At 39.2% G+C, this 20,310-nt stretch overlaps 1 protein-coding gene across 8 annotated transcripts in view; it reads right to left on the reverse strand.

The window, feature by feature from the left end:
* The window catches only part of LOC131140411 (synaptotagmin-14-like), a 51,413-nt gene continuing 31,103 nt past the window's right edge, over window positions 1-20,310 (reverse strand). For 3 of the 8 annotated variants that reach the window (XM_058090812.1, XM_058090819.1, XM_058090818.1), the window contains 6 exons: window positions 15,532-15,803; window positions 13,149-13,598; window positions 11,844-12,033; window positions 11,017-11,094; window positions 4,292-5,054; window positions 2,694-3,592 (listed from right to left, as the gene is read on the reverse strand). In XM_058090812.1, the coding sequence (XP_057946795.1) occupies window positions 4,741-5,054; window positions 11,017-11,094; window positions 11,844-12,033; window positions 13,149-13,598; window positions 15,532-15,803 (1,304 nt within the window). In that variant the 3' untranslated portion in view covers window positions 2,694-3,592; window positions 4,292-4,740. Of the gene's footprint in view, window positions 2,492-2,693; window positions 3,593-3,697; window positions 5,055-11,016; window positions 11,095-11,843; window positions 12,034-13,148; window positions 13,599-15,531; window positions 15,804-20,310 lie in introns of those variants that run through there. The other 5 variants (XM_058090816.1, XM_058090814.1, XM_058090817.1 and 2 more) reach the window with 5 other exon arrangements.

Raw genomic sequence — 20,310 nt, forward strand, 5'->3', positions numbered from 1 at the left:
TCGGTAACGTCTCCAGATCAGTATCCGTATCACGCAGAAGCCGAGCATCCGGCCCAACCACCTGCCCCTGTAGACCCCCAGAGAGTTTGTGCCTGTACGGTATACTAAAATAAAAACAAAAACATTCATCATTTTTCCCTCCAGTTTTCTTTATGATAAATATTGTCAAGAACTTTTACAAATCACACTCATCCAGAAGTACTGACACAAAGTACGTTTACAAGTACATTAAGACAGTATGACACAGGTAACGGTAATGCTAGGAGTCTACTGGGCCGGTGCCAGTTGGTGCCAGTTCGCGCCATGCTGCCGCTAATTCGGCGCCACAGCGAGCCACTACGCGGCAATCACATAATCTTTGGCGAGAACTGTCACTAACTGGCGCCGGCTCAGTGGACTTCTAGCATTATTGCCGCAACTTGGCTCGTGCCATTACATTCCAGTGGATTCCAATAGGCGCTTTGTTTGTGACATTTGGTTCCACTTGGTGAAAACTCCGTGCCAATTGCTTGAAGATTTTAAACATTTTGAAATTTTCTTGCCGACAAACTCAATTTTTGCCGCCGTTACGGGGCCACCACGAGCCAGTTGGGAGGCAGTTTGAGCCACTGCACGCCACTAGGCACCTTATTGGTGACACTAGGCGCCACAGCAAATTGCATTGGCGCGAACCGGCACCGGCCTAGTGGACTCTTAGCATAAGGCACCGATGCCGTTCAATGGCACAGGTAGTTTCTATTTTGGAGGAGCAAAAAGAACCCAAACAAGGTTTTTAAACTTTTAAAAGAAATGAAAATAGAGAATCTTTCAAACTACAAAGTTGAAAAATGTGAATGATACCATAAGTTAGAGAACCAGGTTATATTTCATGTTGATGGCTTAGCATCACACATTTGATTTCATTCAAATTTCTAGTTCTGAAAACAATCAATACATTCAATGCTAAGTACCTTTTGCCAAATCAGACGTTAAACATACCGTATTTTCCGGACTATAAGTCACACTTTTTTTTCATAGGTTGGCTGTTCCTGCGACTTATACTCCAGAGCGACTTATGTATGTTTTTTTCTACGTAATTATGCATTTTTGGCCTTGTGCAACTTATACTTCAGAGCGACTTATGTATGTTTTTTTTCTACCTAATTATGCATTTTTGGCCTTGTGCGACTTATACTCCAGTGTGACTTATATATGTTTTTTTTCTACCTAATTATGCATTTTTGGCCTTGTGCGACTTATACTCCAGTACGACTTATGTATGTTTTTTTTTTTTACCTAATTATGCATTTTTGGCCTTGTGCGACTTATACTCCAGTGCGACTTATGTATGTTTTTTTTCTACCTAATTATGCATTTTTGGCCTTGTGCGACTTATACTCCAGTGCGACTTATGTATGTTTTTTTTCTACGTAATTATGCATTTTTGGCCTTGTGCGACTTATACTCCAGTGTGACTTATGTATGTTTTTTTCTACCTAATTATGCATTTTTGGCCTTGTGCGACTTATACTCCAGAGCGACTTATGTATGTTTTTGTTCTACCTAATTATGCATTTTTGGCCTTGTGGGACTTATACTCCAGTGCGACTTATGTATGTTTTTTTCTACCTAATTATGCATTTTTGGCCTTGTGCGACTTATACTCCAGTGCGATTTATGTATGTTTTTTTTCTACCTAATTATGCATTTTTGGCCTTGTGCGACTTATACTCCAGTGTGACTTATGTATGTTTTTGTTCTACCTAATTATGCATTTCTGGCATTGTGCGACTTATACTCCAGTGCGACTTATGTATGTTTTTTTCTACCTAATTATGCATTTTTCGCCTTGTGCGACTAATACTCCAGTGCGACTTATGTATGTTTTTTTCTACCTAATTATGCATTTTTGGCCTTGTGCGACTTATACTCCAGTGCGACTTATGTATGTTTTTTTTTCTACCTAATTATGCATTTTTGGCCAGTGCGACTTATGTATGTTTTTTTTTTTACCTAATTATGTATTTCTGGCCTTGTGCGACTTATACTCCAGAGTGACTAATAATCCAGAAAATACAGTAATTACCGGTAATACTAGGACACTGGACTATTGATGTCATCAGACATGACAAACAAAAACACGTTCACCTTTCGGAGTCATCACACAGGATACTTCAATTGAGTATTAGTGACATTTGATGGCATGACGTTCGATGCCCACCACAAAGAACCACCGATGTTGTTTACGATGCAGGTCATGACGTGGTTGAGGTTTCTTTGACTCATCTTTAAAAGGATGCTCGGTGATTTCGGGAGGGGCTCAGAGTGGAGCCGTTGCTCCTTCACATCGAGAGGAGCCGGTTTGTGGTTGGCTCGGGTATCCAGCCCAGATGCCTCCCTGGTGAGGTGTTCTGGGCATGCCCAGCCGGGGAGGGATTATGTCTCACAGCTGGCCTGGGAACGCTTCGGTGTCCTCCCGTTGGAGATGGCTGGAGACGGGGAAGATTGGAGACTGCTGCCCCCCTCCCCGGAGTAGTGGAGGAAAACGAATGAACGAATGAAGTTAATAAATCTAAAAATGCTAAGAGTATCAACTACAGCAGCGATACAGAACAGGGTGGGTTAATAACGGGAGTCATTATTCATGATAATCCAAAAATAGATATGAAACACTCAGTTCAAATCAAGTACACAGTGCACAATCCAACAATTGGTTCTTTTTTTTTTTTTGGTTTGTAAAACAAACTAAAATACCTAAAATCCCGACCTTGGAATTGCCCCCTGAATGTACCCCCACCCAGTCAAAATACACACTCATTTCCACGCACAAGCACAGGCACAGTAAAAACTATCTATAATGTAAGTGGCGTGCAGGAAGTGACACATTTGTGCGTCTGATGTGTGTGTAGTTGTGTAGTTGTGTGCTTTCTGTAACCAAGTACGCATCTGCACACCGGAAAAAGCGTGATATTTCTTGGCTTGTTATGTTCGATTCTTTTCTACAAATCTATGAAAGGACAACCTCATAAGGCAAGGAATTCTTTGTCTGCCGCAAAGCATGCAGCCACATAGCACCAGGGTGGGATCACTGATTTGGGAATTGGGGGGGGTGGAGCTTGGGGGGTTGTAAGCATCATTGCTATTGTGAGTATTGTGTTATTTTTATGTCTAGAAGATGATAACAGCGCCACAGTAGCAATGACACATATTTACTGTATATATGATATTAAAAAAAACAACTAATAGAAATATTCTTGATTATTACATCATCATTACAGTTTAAGGTGACATCCCTGATTGGCTGACAGGTTCCACTAGGTAACAACCTCTGTTGGCGTGGTATTCCGTAGTCCTTAGGTGGAATGACGACGTGACCTCCCAAGCAAAACGTTACCATTTTTCTGGAAATATTCCCTGTAGAGTTTTGAAATATTTCATAATGGATTAATTTAATGTCCTTCATTTTCTATGGGAAAATTCTAAACCCGATTGAATCCAACGCAATTTATTAAAACATCTTTATGTCTCTGGATACGCAAAAAAAAATAATTAATTTTTTTAAATAATAATTTGAGGGAGGGCTGCACGGCGATCGAGTGGTTAGCGCACAGACCTCACAGCAAGGAGACCCGAGTTCGAGTTTGCATGTTCTCCCCGTGCATGAGTGGGTTTTCTCCGGGTACTCCGGTTTCCTCCCACATTCCAAAAACATGCTAGGTTAATTGATGGGAAAACTTTTTAAAAAATGTAATAAAAAAATTAAAATAAATATTTAATTTAATTTGGACGATAAAATTAAATAAAATTAAATATTAAATTAAATTAAATATTTAATTAAATATTTAATTAAATTAAATATTTAATTTAATTTAATTTAATATTTAATTTAATTTAATTTAAATATTTAATTTAATTTAAATATTTAATTTAAATATTTAATTTAATCTAATTTAATCTAATCTAATCTAATCTAATCTAATCATCCACCGTGCAGCCTCACTCCGAGCATTCATTTTCTAATGCTTTTCCTCACGAGGGTTTCTGGAGCCTATCCCAGCTGTCTTCAGGGGCGAGAGGCGGTGGCCAGACAATCACAGGGCACATATAGACAAACAACCATTCACACTCACATTCATACCTATGGACAATTTGGAGTCGCTAATTAACCTAGCATGTTTTTGGAATGTGGGAGGAAACCGGAGTACCCGGAGAAAACCCACACATGCACGGGGAGAGCACGCGAACTCCACACGGAGATGGCAGATGGTGGAATTGAACTCGGGTCTCCAAGCTGTGAGGCCTGCGAGCAAACCACTTTTTTATCACCGTGCAGTGATTTAGTCACACTAATCCATCGTGCTGTGCTGGACTCGGTTCTGTTTACCTACTAAATGTCCGACTTTTGGATCATTTTGAGCGTTTCCGTTATGAATCGTTTCGATTATCGTTCATAACCGATGACGAGCATGATGCAGCTATGTGTGTGCATATGCATAGAATCGTGCCGTGCCTCGTTAACGTCTTCCAATCGTACCAGAGCAGGGGTGTTCAATTAGTGCGCTCAGATACTCTTTAGGTGTAAAGCAGGCCAGGACATGGCGTCATTGGCTTAGTGTTAGAACACCCTTGCTATCTTTAGCCTATTCACTGATTGATAAATCCTCCCTGGTGCTTACATATGGCTCCTTCACCTTCGTCATCTGAGGACACCATTTTTTTGACGTTCATATCGACGTCACACTGTGTACCTTAGTGGCGCCGTTAGGATTCTAACAAACTGTGCCAGCGGCAAACCTGCTGTCCTTTGGACTCTTTCATCAGCGTCCAGTGGGTGAGCTCTTCCTCCCCAGAGCTGTTGAGCCCAAGAGAGATCCAACCAATCATCTCCTTGCGTTTCATGCTGCGCTTGTTGTACACCGAGAGGATAAGCGTGACATCCGATAGCTGGAAAAGGGCTACCTGGAAGACAAAGGTTTCTTTGTAGGTCGGGTTGGGCTGGCCTCGGCAGATGGACGTTTTACACTTGGACATCTCGTGGCCCATGGAGTTCAGTAAGGTCAGCTTAACATACGTGTCTGAATTAGAAAGAAAGGAATACACAATTAGACACAATTAAATACTAGCATCTCATCTCCGACCCCCCCCCACACACACATTTGTTCAGAGTAACGCCTCAGCAGTTGACATGTGAGATCACGACTGCATCGGATGTTTTTTTTTTTTTCTCCAGCTCAAACGCAAAGCGCGGCGACGAGTGTTTCCTCAAAACAAAGACCTGAGAAGTCTTTCTTCAGTCTTGTTGCTATGCAACCGCATCCAACCTGAAGATACTGTTAATGATACTGTTAAAAATGGACCAAAGTTAACCGAGTCTGCCTGTAAGGACACGGTGAAGAGCTACAGCAGGAAACTTCCTTGAAAGACTTGCTTTTCCTTCGCATTATGTGTTTTTTAATACAGTAAACCTCGGATATATCGGATTCAATTGTTCCCACTGGTTTTGTCCGATATAAGCGAAATCCGTTATATGCGTATACCGGAAAATGTCCGTTTTACGCATATATCGGATTTATATCCGGTATATGCGTAAATGGGATTTTATGCGTTATAAAAAGGCACTTCCTTGACTATGTTTCCAATGTACCTGGACGCGCAGGCAACGCTGCAAATGACGTCGTATAGCGGCCTGTCACGATTCGGCGAATCGGAGCCACACGATGCGGCCAATCCGATATATGCGAGGGAAATTTAATGGAAATGCATTGGAACGGGACTGGAGATTTTGTCCGAAATAGGCGAAATCCGTTATAAAAAAATCTGATATATGCAATGAATTTTTATTGGAAATGCATTACAGAAAAATTGGTTCTTTTTTTATCTGTTCGTTGTGAGCGAATTTCCGATATATCCGAGTCCGATATATCCGAGGTTTACTGTAATACATATATGTGATTCAAGTATAATATATGTGTATAAGTACATTCATACTTTAGTTCTTTAGTCATGAGTAGTAGAACGTAGCTAAGTTTCAACAAAATATCAATCCACAACAAATAACTCGGAAAACAATGATGCTACAACATAAACACAAAAATGGTTGTTGTACATGAAAAAATACATATATATATATATTTTTTTTTTAGCCTTAGAAATACATATATATATATATATTTTTTTTACAAATGAATTATTTAAATTTTCCCCATTTTGTATTTCAATGGGGAGAAATGGAGGCAGAGTTCTTATAAAATGCACTTCCTGACACCTTGTGGTCGTTTTTTCGGTTTCTATCGTTGAGTTGCATCATCATAATCATCTCTTTGTGCCTCTTGTGCAACTTAAGTGCTGTTTTTGGTTTCGTTAGTGTGTCTGTCTGACTTCCTGTTGTGTTCAAACAAGCGCAAAAAACTGAGAGAACCTCGTCTGACATATGTCATATTGATACGGATATTAATTGGTCCTCCAGACTCTGCCTAGCAACAAGTGGCGATGTAAATGTACATTGTTGCATCTTCTTGAGAGTTCATTAAAATGTTATTCCTTTTATTTAGCGATTCTGTTTGAAAGGATTCCCGTCGTAAGGTATAAAGGTGTGTTCAAGTCAAAGAACACGGCAGGTTGTTCTATGTTTTGTGGATTTATTAAGGCTTTATGCTGTGGTACTGTAAAAACATACATACAATTGTCACTATCCTTAATTTATAGTTATTTTCCGCTTCTATGCCTTTAGTTCCTGTTTTATGCTCTTATTTTGGTAACGTTTCCTGTTTGCCCGGTGTTTTGTCCGTCTACTTTGCTTTTCCCTTTCCACGCGCACCTGTTGCGTCACAATGCCAAAGCCGAGACGTAACAACAATACAAATACGCAAATAAATTACAAGTTAAATAACGTAGCTCATATTATATAAATAATAATAATAATAATAATAATGAGCCAAAGGTACATTACATACATAAATCAACAAGTAAATTAAGTAAATGTGACGCTTATTAGAACAATGGTCCTACAGTTAGCTTGAATGCTAACATTAGCACCAATGAACAAAGGAGCGTCACTTAGCGAAAAGGTTCCAAAAACGACCGCACAGCTCTCATAATGGAACCAGAACCTCACCTTTATGCATTCCCGAACAGCATCAAACCCGGGGAAAATGTTGAATGAGGCTCAAGAAAGTGTCACAGAGAAGTCAGACCGAAGAGCAACCGATTCAACGGGCGCAATGTGGTGCGTTTACTGACCCGCCGAACACAGTAGGACAAAACAACACCCAAAGCTAAATATTATCACTGACACAAACCAAAGCTTTCTAACCCTGTTGGGGGTTCCGTTTTCATCTGGAAAGTAATGTGAGAGGAAATTAGCCTCAAGTTTGTGATGGATTGTAAACTGATCCATTATTCTTTGTTCATGATTTTAGTTGCTGCAGAATTTGGTGCAAAATTTGGCCAGGATGGTAAAAATGCAAACATCAGGTTGTAGCATACTTTACCATATCCGAGCTAATTTCTAGTCCATGCTACAATAAGGCTTAGTCAGCTAAATGTTTATAAATAAAACAAATAACATTCCCAACACAGCTTTTCCCAGCACTGTCATAAGTTCAAATTTAAAAGCTACACATCCGCATTGAGAGTGAATAAAACCATCACAATGGGTCTCTAAGAGCATTCCACCCCCCCCCTGTACAATTTTACTTCCATAATAATACCGTGTATTGCGTTCCCCATCCAAGAGGGAGTCGACGGAACGAACCGCTGCGGCTTTCATGCCGTTGAGTGCCAGCTGCCTTCCAACGCCTTTGCTCACAGCCTTGAATCACATTCACATCTTTGACATAAAAGCACCGTGGAAGAAAAAAAAAATAGCCTTGATTTCTTTTTTGACGGCTGCTGAATGGGCTCTGAAGAGCCGTGCATGTCTTAAGTGGTCAGTCGCAGTGATGTAAAGCTCTTTGGTATTGTTACTGAATGAGAGGGGCTTCGACTGATGATTAACTTGACACGCCGGCTCGATACTGTTTTGAAACCATTAAAAAAAAAAAAAAAAAAGGAATTTGAAATTGCTCTGCATCATTCATCAGGATGCTTCGCCTTTGTAAGAGACACAAAGTCAATCAAGGCCTACACCAGGATTTTGCACAAAGATCTTTTTTTTTTCCTGTATCACCAGATGTGACTATTTCCTGCATTTAGAAGGACGACGAAACATCACGATACCTTTCAAGAACGTACGGTACCACCAATACGTGCATCATTCGTTGAAGTTGTTGATACGAGGAAATACAGTATGAAATACAGAAATATTAAACTCTTAAAAATGTGGGCCATTTTGCTTCAAAAAAATCATCTTAAAAATTAAAATTAAAATTAAAATTAAAATTAAAATTAAAATTAAAATTAAAATTAAAATTAAAATTAAAATTAAAATTAAAATTAAAATTAAAATTAAAATTAAAATTAAAATTAAACAAATAAAAAATAATGGCAATAATAATATAATAATTTAAGTTTAAGTTTGGGTTTAAGTTGTAAAATTAAAATTAAAATTAAAATTAAAATTAAAATTAAACCAATAAAAAATAATGGCAATAATAATATAATAATTTAAGTTTAAGTTTGAGTTTAAGTTGTAAAATAAAAATAAAAATAAAAATAAAAATAAAAATAAAAATAAAAATAAAAATAAAAATAAAAATAAAAATAAAAATAAAAATAAAAATAAAAATTAAAATTAAAATTAAAATTAAAATTAAAATTAAAATTAAAATTAAAATTAAAATTAAAATTAAAATTATGGCAATAATAATATAATAATTTAAGTTTGAGTTTAAGTTTAAGTTTAAGTTTAAGTTTAAGTAAAATTAAAATTAAAATTAAAATTAAAATTAAAATTAAAATTAAAATTAAAATTAAAATTAAAATTAAAATTAAAATTAAAATTAAAATTAAAATTAAAATTAAAATTAAAATTAAAATTAAAATTAAACAAATAAAAAATAATTGCAATAATAATATAATAATAATAATGCATCATAATACAGTGCTCATGACACCAAAAAAAGTTTGTAAACAACATTATGTTCATTTATCCATTTCCTTTGTCATATATATATTTATTTCGCTTTGTTTTCCGCATGTATGACTATAATTACTCTTGGACCGGTCACCAGCCAATCACAGGGCATAAGAGAATATTATCGTCAAGACCCGGCTTTGATTCCACCCTGTGTATGCGTGTTTTCTCCGGGTACTCCGATTTCCTCCCACATTCCAAAAACATGCTAGGTTAATTAGCCACTCCAAATTGTCCATAGGTATGAATGTGAGTGTGAATGGTTGTTTGTCTATATGTGCCCTGTGATTGGCTGGCGACCACGTCCAGGGTGTACCCCGCCTCTCACCCAAAGACAGCTGGGAATGAATGACTCCCCTTTTTCTGCATATACTGTGAATGTGGATTTCCCTTGTAGATGAATAAAGTATCCATCCATTATATACATGATATTTTAGTTTATGTTTTATGTGCTGCAGACACGACACAACACACACATTGAAACCCCAGCCAAGGCATGCCAAAGCAGAGTTAAGCCATCACCCCTCGAGCAAGTTGGACGGACTTTAAACGTGTCGCACAAACAAAAAGCTTTTCAGGCATCATGAGGACACGCATGGGGAAAGTCGGTGAAGTAGGTCAGATGGCGACATGCGATGCAAAGCATCAATATTCATAACGAGCCGTTTGTCTTCATGGATGAGTGTGTTAACATGAACGGATCAAATATGCAACATTTGAGTCACGTTAGTTCTTCCGTTCATTGGTTCTTACGCTTAACGGACTACATCCATGAAGGTAAATGAATGTAAACAGTGAAAGTGACACTTAGGTATGGAGGACCAAAACTGCCAAAATAATAAATAAATACATAAATAAAAGTGAAAATAAAAACAAAAATGAAAAAAAAATCAAAAAATTAAATACACAAAAATAAATATAAATGGAAATAAAAACAAAAATAAAAAAATATATACATAAATAAATAAATAAAAGCAAAAATAAATACAAAAATAAAAAACAAGGTTAAAAAATTAAAAATAAATACAAAAATAAATGTAAAAATAAATACAAAAATAAATATATAAATAGAATTACATATCAATAAATAAATAAAAGCACTCTGCTCTCATATGTATTTATTTCATGCTGCAGACAATGTCAGCTTGAAATGCAGAAGGAAAAACTATTCAAATGAGGGGGCGGTCCTAAGTGTGTCTTGGGTTGAACTCTTCGCCTATTGGTTCATCGACATGTGAGTGCGAAAATCGACTAGGTATGCCTGCAAACAGCCACAGCAAGAGGAAGTCACCACACCACTCTCAGTGGCGGTAAATATGGCTGCAATCTCCAGGGATCTCCGTTTGCTAGCAGATATTTCGGATAATGCTTCCCCGGATTACCTGCTTTTCCGGGTGGAAGCCTTATTGGAGCCTGATCTCTCTCCTCCCCGACGGAGTTTTTTCGCACTCACATGTCGATCAACCAATAGGCGAAGAGTTCAACCCAAGACACACTTAGGACCGCCCCCTCATTTGAATAGTTTTTCCTTCTGTATTTCAAGCTGACATTGTCTGCAGCATGAAATAAATACATATGAGAGCAGAGTGCTTTTATTTATTTATTGATATGTAATTCTATTTATATATTTATTTTTGTATTTATTTCTACATTTATTTTTGTATTTATTTTTAATTTTTGAATCTTGTTTTTTATTTTTGTATTTATTTTTGCTTTTATTTATTTATTTATGTATATATTTTTTTATTTTTGTTTTTATTTCCATTTATATTTATTTTTGTGTATTTAATTTTTTGATTTTTTTTTTTCATTTTTGTTTTTATTTTCACTTTTATTATTTATTTATTTATTATTTTGGCAGTTTTGGTCCTCCATACTTAGGCTCCAGCAGAAGCGTGACCACGACGAGAGGACAAGCGTTGATGAGAATGACACAGTCTGAAGCGGGGGGGATCGACACTCACCTCTGATAATATAAACCTGTCCACCTATCAAGTGTTTTAGGCAACAGAACAGCCCGTCTGACAACAAGGGTTGGGCAGCAGTAAGAAAAAACAGCGGACCAAGATGTCAAATAGGAAGTAGGATGACAGGCAAAGACACGAGAGAAGATGCAAGGGAAGAAATCGGGGGTAAAAAAAAAAACATGACCCAGAGAGGCTCTTTATGTTCCAACTTGCTGCTTAGATGCCTTAAAACGGAAATTCGGGAAAACTGACCAAACCAGACTGAAGCAATGTGCAGCATATTCATTCAAAATGTGCAAAAATGAAAATGAAGCTTAGTAGTTCTTATAGTTCACATTTTTATATCAAATCAAATCAACTTTATTTGTAGAGCACTTGCAAAACAAAGCGCTTTACAGAATTACCACAAATAAAACGAAAAACAATTAGGGAGGAGCCGCAGGTTATGCCATCGGGGTACCAGCACCCGGGCCCCCCCCCTGACTCCGACAGACGGGCGGACCCCCACATCAAAGGGAGGAACCCCCAGCCGGCCGAGTCGAAGGGACCCAAGCATGGCACCCCCTCAGCAGACCCGACACAGCCCCCCATGTGTGGAGGACCCCCCCCTGAGGAAATACTGGAGTTAAAAGCTAAAAGACTAAAAGCATAAAATAGCACAAAAAAGATAAAAAGTTTAAAAATATGAGTTAAAAGCCTGATTAAAAAGGTGTCTTTAATCTTCTTTTAATGATATAATAACGCTATATTTGACTTTTTTGTCATTTCCATGGCCGACCTTCAAGCATGAAATGGGGGAAAAAAAAACATTATTCAATACTTACTGGGTGGCTTATTGGCAGCGAGGTTCTTAAAATGGATGCCTTTAATGACCTCTACTGACAGACGTCCCGTTGTGGCGTTGTACACCAGACCCACCAGGATCTCAGGTGTGGAGGTCTGACTCACTGACGGAAACGACAAGGCGCTTTCACTGCACGTCAAATCTGACAGACTGATCTGGGATTCCGCACCCTGCATGTGTGAAAGTATTGATTACTGATATGTTTGTCAGTATTTCTGTCAATATGATTGCAGAGAGACTATTAATAAGACATTGTTAGGGGAGCTAGACAGTACCCCCCCCACACCAGAAGGGAGCATATGCTTAAATTTGACTCTGATTTAGAGTCAACACACCAGTGTTATGATCACATTCTTTGAAATTAATAAGTCATCGTTAGGGGAGATAGACAGTACCCCCCACACCTGAAGGGAGCATATGCTTAAATTTGACTCTGAAGGAGTCCACACACCACTGTTATGATCACATTCTTGGAAATTAATAAGGCATTGTTAGGGGAGCTAGACAGTACCCCCCACACCTGAAGGGAGCATAGGCTTAAATTTGACTCTGAAGGAGTCCACACACTACTGTTCTGATCATGTTCTTGGAAATTAATAAGGCATCGGTAGGGGAGCTAGACAGTACCCCCCCCACACACACACAAGAAGGGAGCATATGCTTAAATTTGACTCTGATTTAGAGTCCACACACCACTGTTGTGATCACGTTCTTTGAAATTAACAAGGCATCGTTAGGGAAGCTAGACAGTACCCCCCACACCTGAAGGGAGCATATGCTTAAATTTGACTCTGAAGGAGTCCACACATCACTGTTGTGATCACGTTCTTTGAAATAAATAAGGCATCGTTAGGGGAGCTAGACAGTACCCCCCCACACCAGAAGGGAGCATATGCTTAAATTTTACTCTGAAGGAGTCCTCACACCACTGTTGTGATCACATTCTTTGAAATTATTAAGGCATCGTTAGGGGAGCTAGACAGTACCCCCCCCCCCACACACACACCTGAAGGGAGCATTTGCTTAAATTTGACTCTGAAGGAGTCCACACACCACTGTTGTGATCACATTCTTTGAAATTAATAAGGCATCGTTAGGGAAGCTAGACAGTACCCCCCCACCCTCCCCCACACCAGAAGGGAGCATATGCTTAAATTTGACTCTGAAGGAGTCCACACACCACTGTTATGATCACGTTCTTAGAAATTATTAAGGGCTTCTTAGGGAAGTTAGACAGTACCCCCCCCACACCTGAAGGGAGCATATGCTTATGCAAAATACTTACCGGATAGGTGCAGCATGGGTCCAATATGACTGGCACGGACATTTTTCCCTGAAGATTGAGCTTGGTGAGATAAAACACGTTTTCTCCAAGCACTTTTTCCTTCTTCATCCTCTGCATGCTGTAAAGACGAAATCTAATGGCGTAGTTGCCGATCATCTCGGACTCCATGTGGCAGAAGTGAAAGGTCTCTGTGAAAAGAGGGCAGGGGCCTCTTTGGATGCCCGTCTTTGCTCTCTGCTTTTTGGTGGGCAGCAGCACCAGGTGGACCTGCCAGGAGATGTTGCCGGTGTGCTTTAGCATGGGGAGGTCTGTAACCGCCATGATGGTCACCGCCAGCTGCTGCTCCTCCGGATCGTAGTCAAACACGACATCCAGGGTGCCGTACTTGGCAACCGGATCTGGTTCGTAGCCTTTGAGGAGCTGCGCTGCTGAACCACGGGCTGACATCTCCTAAACAAACAACGAGGAGTTGTTTATGTTATGTTATGTTATGTTATGTTATGTTATGTTATGTTATGTTATGTTACGTCATGTTACGTCACGTCACGTCCACGTCAGGCTACACTACGCTACGCTACATTATGTTACGTTACCTTATGTTATGTTATGTTATGTTACGTCACGTCACGTCAGGCTACACTACGCTACGCTACGCTACATTATGTTACGTTACCTTATGTTATGTTATGTTATGTTATGTTATGTTATGTTATGTTATGTTACGTTACGTCACGTCACGTCACGTCAGGCTACACTACGCTACGCTACATTATGTTACGTTACCTTATGTTATGTTATGTTACGTCATGTCACGTCACGTCAGGCTACACTACGCTACGCTACATTATGTTACGTTACCTTATGTTATGTTATGTTATGTCATGTTACGTCACGTCACGTCACGTCACGTCACGTCACGTCACGTCAGGCTACACTACGCTACGCTACGCTACATTATGTTACGTTACCTTATGTTATGTTATGTTATGTTATGTTACGTCACGTCACGTCACGTCACGTCAGGCTACACTACGCTACGCTACGCTACATTATGTTATGTTACCTTGTGTTATGTTATGTTATGTTATGTTACGTCATGTTACGTCACGTCACGTCCACGTCAGGCTACACTACGCTACGCTACGCTACATTACGTTACCTTATGTTATGTTATGTTATGTTATGTTTGTTGTGTTTACATCATGACCACTACATCACCTCACAATATTTTTACAGTGCAGTCTTGGTTTTCCAATACCCCAGTTTTCATTGTTTTTTTTGGTTTGTGTACACTGTCTTGGTTATTGTACAATATAACGCATAACAAACTTTTACATTCATTAATTTTCTACTGCTTATCCTCACGAGTATAGCAAGGGGTGCTGGAGCCTATCCCAGCTGTCTTCTTCGGGCGAGAGGCGGGGTACACCCTGGACTGGTGGCCAGCCAATCACAGGGCACATATAGACAAACAACCATTCACACTCACATTCATACCTATGGACAATTTGGAGTCGCTAATTAACCTAGCATGTTTTTGGAATAGGGGAGGAAGCCGGCGGGGAGAACATGCGAAATCCAAATACTAGAGGGTGGAATTGAACTCGCGTCTCCTTGCTATTTATTAAATGTAATATTATTTAGATCCATCCATCCATTTGTTTATACTGCTTATCCTCTCTATGGTTGCAGTTATGCTGGAGCCTATCCCAGCTGTCTTTGGATGGTAGGCGGGGATACACCCAATCTCCAGCCAATCACAGGGCACATATAGAGCCTATCCCAGCCGTCTTGTACACCCTGGACTGGTGGCCAGCCAATCACAGGGCACATATAGACAAACAACCATTCACACTCACATTCATACCTATGGACAATTTGGAGTCGCTAATTAACCTAGCATGTTTTTTGGAATGTGGGAGGAAACACAGAGATGGCCGAGAGTGGAATCGAACTCGGGTCTCCTGGCTGTGAGGCCGGCGTGCTAACCACTCGACCACCGTGTAGCCTTGATATCTATTATTTATTCATTCGTTTTCGGCCGATTATCCTCACAAGGGTCGCAGGGGGTGCTGGAGCCTATCCCAGATGTCTTCTTGGGGCGAGAGGCGGGGTACACCCTGGACTGGTGGCCAGCCAATCACAGGGCACATATAGACAAACAACCATTCACACTCACATTCATACCTATGGACAATTTGGAGTGGCTAATTAACCTAGCATGTTTTTGGAATGGGGGAGGAAACCGGAGTACCCAGAAAAAAGTTAAAAAAAAAACAAAAGTTAGCATAGCTAACAGAAAAGCTAGCATAGATAGAAACTTGTGCACCCAATTCCCGTCCCTAAAAAATCCCTGAAGATGTACTTTGTACGCAGAATTTACCTCTGGGCTGAGGACAGCGGTACTGTCACTGGGCACGTCCTCCTCATAGCCCTTGTTGAGATAACTTTCGGTCTCGTGGCCGTCGCTTCCGTCACTCGTGCATTTGTGGAAGGAAAGGTGGGGGCTGCCGCTGGTCTGGGAGAGATCACACTTGGCATCGCCCAGGTCTGAGAGCGTGCAAGACATCCGCGGGGAACCGTTCTCATCCTGGTAGGGCGGCGGTTGGAGTTCGTCCAGGGGGGGTGTCCGCCTCATTCTCTGAATGCAGTTGGCTGGGGGGGGGGGGGGGGGGAGAAAGGGGAGAAAGGGGACCAATTATGGTCCATTTTGATTTGTGGAAAGATAACCCACACATAAAGCTTTCTAGATCTTCCAGATTCGGCACCTTTTTGTGTGCAGTGTATCAACGGATTTCCTTCTACCGACCCAAATGGTCTGTTTAGTGTAGTTTATTCCTTCAGACACGCCCACTGGGCTGTGATTGGTCACACTGCCAAGCGCTCCAGAGGACTTCCGGATAGGTAGCTTAGCATTTACCGAATGCTAGCAATGCATACTTTAATCTGGTCACATACTAAGTAGATAAACAATTGACTCATTATGTCTAAAATTTTGTTGGGAATCTGACTGGGGCTCGTGGTTTGCGTGCCTGGAGGAAGACGGGGGGGGGGGGGGACACTTATGTGTTAAATATTTTGAAGTTGACAGCACTCGGATTGACTGATGGATTGGCTGAAATGGATGATACTAAAAGGAAGTTCGGAACGTGGAGGACTGACTAAAAATGTCCAAGTTCATGAGCACAGGTGTACCCAACTTCCGGCATGGGTAACATTTAAAGGGGACCAATTATGGCCCATTTACACATAAAGCTTTCTAGATCTTCCAGATTCGGCACCTTTTTGTGTGCAGTGTATCAATGGATTTCCTTCTACCGACCCAAATGGTCTGTTTAGTTTAGTTTATTCCTTCAGACACGCCCACTGGGCTGTGATTGGTCACACTGCCAAGTGCTCCAGAGGACTTCCGGATAGGTAGCTTAGCATTTACCGAGTGCTAGCAATGCATACTTTAACCTGGTCACATAAGTAGATAAACAATTGACTCATTATGTCTAAAATTTTGTTGGGAATCTGACTGGGGCTCGTGGTTTGCGTGCCCGGAGGTGGGGGGGGGGGGGGGGGGGGCACACACTTGTGTGTTAAATATTTTGAAGTTGACAGCACTCTGATTGGCTGATGGATCGGCTGAAATGGATGATACTAAAGGAAGTTCGTAACGTGGAGGACTGACTAAAAATGTTCATGAGCACAGGTGTACCCAACTTCCGGCATGGGTAACATTTAAAGGGGACCAATTATGGCCCATTTACACATAAAGCTTTCTAGATCTTCCAGATTCGGCACCTTTTTGTGTGCAGTGTATCAACGGATTTCCTTCTACCGACCCAAATGGTCTGTTTAGTTTAGTTTATTCCTTCAGACACGCCCACTAGGCTGTGATTGGTCACACTGCCAAGCGCTCCAGAGGACTTCCGGATAAGTAGCTTAGCATTTACCGAATGCTAGCAATGCATACTTTAATCTGGTCACACAAGTAGATAAACAATTGACTCATGATATCTAAAATTTTGTTGGGAATCTGACAGGGACTCGTAGTTTGCGTGCCTGGAGGAAGACGGGGGGGGGGGGCACTTATGTGTTAAATATTTTGAAGTTGACAGCACTCGGATTGACTGATGGATTAGCTGAAATGGATGATCCTAAAGGAAGTTCGGAACGTGGAGGACTGACTAAAAATATCCAAGTTCATGAGCACAGGTGTACCCAACTCCCGGCATGGGTAACTGGGCACTGGGCTGTGATTGGTCACATTGCCAAGCGCTCCAGAGGACTTCCGGATAGGTAGCTTCGCATTTACCGAGTGCTAGCAATGCATACGGAGAATGTCGAGGGGTAGGGGCGTGTACGGTGTACAAAATGCGTGCCTGTTGGCCACACTCTGGAAGGGGGGGAGGGGGTACTTTCTTTTTTTCTAATATCCTTGTAATCGAGCGACAAATTCCCAAAAATCGACTAGTGAATCGCGATCACGTGTTTCGAAGAACTGCACCTGCACACAGTACAGTTTTTTCTGAACGCAGAGCATAAATAATGCCTCAGATACTGTATAATCATTCATTAGCATATTAGCATGTTGACGTTCCACTGATGAAGAATCCTGGAATAGTTTTCGTCAGCTCGTCGGCTGCATTGCCAACCCTGACTTCATTGTGTAATTTCGATCTGAAAATAATACTCCCATAGAGACACTGGAAACATGTGCTTTCCATTGCAAAAAAAATGAAAGAAAATAAAAAAAAGACAGGGACGCGAAAGTACCCCCCCTTCCGTTTCCCAACTTCTACAAAAAAAGCCAACTTAGATGACACAATCTAAACTAAAACTTATTGTTTCTTGCTCGCTCCCAGTTTTTTTTTTTTTTCCAACTTTTAGTCTCACGTCAGACAGTAAGACTTCACCTCAAAGTGGCACGTATCAGCGGCATGATGGAGGCAAAGGAGTCTTAACTAAGTGTCATGGAGCGCTTGATAAAAGAAGCCATCCCATTTTTTTTTCCCCCTGCTGAGCCGGAGGGGGGGGGGCGGCTGATTTGATGGAAGCTGCTGTGCAAAAGTATCACTTTTTCATGCACCCTGCTAATTGGAATGGTTGGAATTGCACTTCTCTTCTTAAACCCCCACCCCCCACGCTCCCCCAACCCACCCCGCGCCCCCCCATTTCCTTCACAGCGGAGCCTCCCCCCCTGCACCTGGCTTTGTTTTGTCTTCCCGTGAAGGCTGACTGTAAGGTTAAAACAAAATAGCTTCTTGGCTGTACCGCTAAAATACATTACAATGATGAAAGTATTTTTACTATATTGTCTAGGTTCCCAAAGTGGGGTACGGGTACCCCCAGGGGTACACCGATTGTAATGAAATGGAGGTGAAAACATTTATTTATTTATTTGTGAACTTCTACGTAGAGGAAAAAAAAACCACGCATGCAAACTCCTGCGCGCTAACCACTTGGCGGCCTGTTTTGTGTACAGTGTGAGGGATTTAGGAATAATTAATAATTAAAATAATTTTATATTTTTTACTGATTTGAAAAAAAAAAAAAACACACGCCATATTGTCACAGTGCTTTAAACACACCCAACCAGGCTATTGGCTTGCTTATTAGTCTGCTTTTTATATTATTATATTATTATATGAAATTTGTCGGAAATTTTTTGTACATTTTTTTAATTAATCAAATTAATAAAAAAAATATCAAATTGATTTTTTTTATATAGAATAGATTTTTTTAATTGATTTTTTTTAAATCACTAAAAAATATCACATTATTTAGGGGGGCTTCAAAATGTCCTTAAGTCCCCTCCCCTTAAGTCCCCCCTAAATAATTTTATATTTTTTATTGATTTTTTTAAAAATCAATTAAAAAAAAATTATATTTAAAAAAATTAATTTGATATTTTTTATTCATTTTAAAAAAATCGATAAAAGAATATAAAATTATTTCGAAGGGCTTAACCACATTTTAAAATGCCCTAAATAATTAGATTTTTTTCTTTTTTTACAGATTTTTTAAAAATCAATAAAAAATACAAAATTATTAAGGACATTTTGAAGCCCCTCTAAATAATTTGATATTTTTTACTGATTTGAAAAAAAAAAACACACGTCATATTGTCACAGTGCTTTAAACACACCGAACCAGGCTATTGGCTTGCTTATTAGTCTGCTTTTTATATTATTATATTATTATATGAAATTTGTCAGAGATTTTTTTGTACATTTTTTAAATTAATCAAATTACTAAAAAATATCAAATTGATTTTTTTGAATATCAAATTGATTTTTAATTGATTTTTTAAAAATCAATAAAAAATATAAAATTATTTAGAGGGGCTTCAAAATGTCCTTAAGCCCCCCCCCAAGTCCCCCCCTAAATAATTTGATATTTTTTATTGATTTAAAAAATCTATTAAAAAAATCAGTTTGATATTCAAAAAAATCAATTTGATATTTAAAAAAAATCTATTTGATATTTTAAAAAATCAATAAAAAATATATAAAATTATTTAGAAGGGCTTAAACGACATTTTAAAATGCCCTAAATAATTTGATATTTTTTACTGATTTTTTAAAAATCAATAAAAAATATAAAATTATTAAGGACATTTTAAAATAATTTTATATTTTTTACTGATTTGAAAAATTTGAAAAAAAAAACCACACACGCCATATTGTCACAGTGCTTTAAACACACCGAAGCAGACATTCAGCCTTGAAATTCACTTCTTACGTAACAGAGAGAGAGAGTTGAGACATGACACAGCAAGCTAAGATGCTGCCAAAAGCATATCATATTTGCATAATCATATGATTCTAAACTTCATTACCATGCCGGCGTTGAACACCATGTTTCTGAAGGCATTTCCATCTTCTATATTTATCAATTGAACATTGGGTTAGTTAAGGTTTCACATTCACGGGTTTTACTGCCACTATGAGTACTACGTATATTGGGCCCAAATGCATAATTAGGTAGAAAAAAACATACATAAGTCGCACTGGAGTATAAATCGCACAAGGCTAAAAATGCATAATTAGGTAAAAAAAAACATACATAAGTGTGTAAAAAAAGTGTGACTTTTAGTCCGGAAAGTACGGTATTACTATCATCATTATTCTTCTGATTATTACTACTACTAGTACTACTACTAGTAGTAGTT

The sequence above is a fragment of the Doryrhamphus excisus genome, chromosome 13 (genome assembly GCF_030265055.1).
Source record: "Doryrhamphus excisus isolate RoL2022-K1 chromosome 13, RoL_Dexc_1.0, whole genome shotgun sequence".
Taxonomy (NCBI): domain Eukaryota; kingdom Metazoa; phylum Chordata; class Actinopteri; order Syngnathiformes; family Syngnathidae; genus Doryrhamphus; species Doryrhamphus excisus.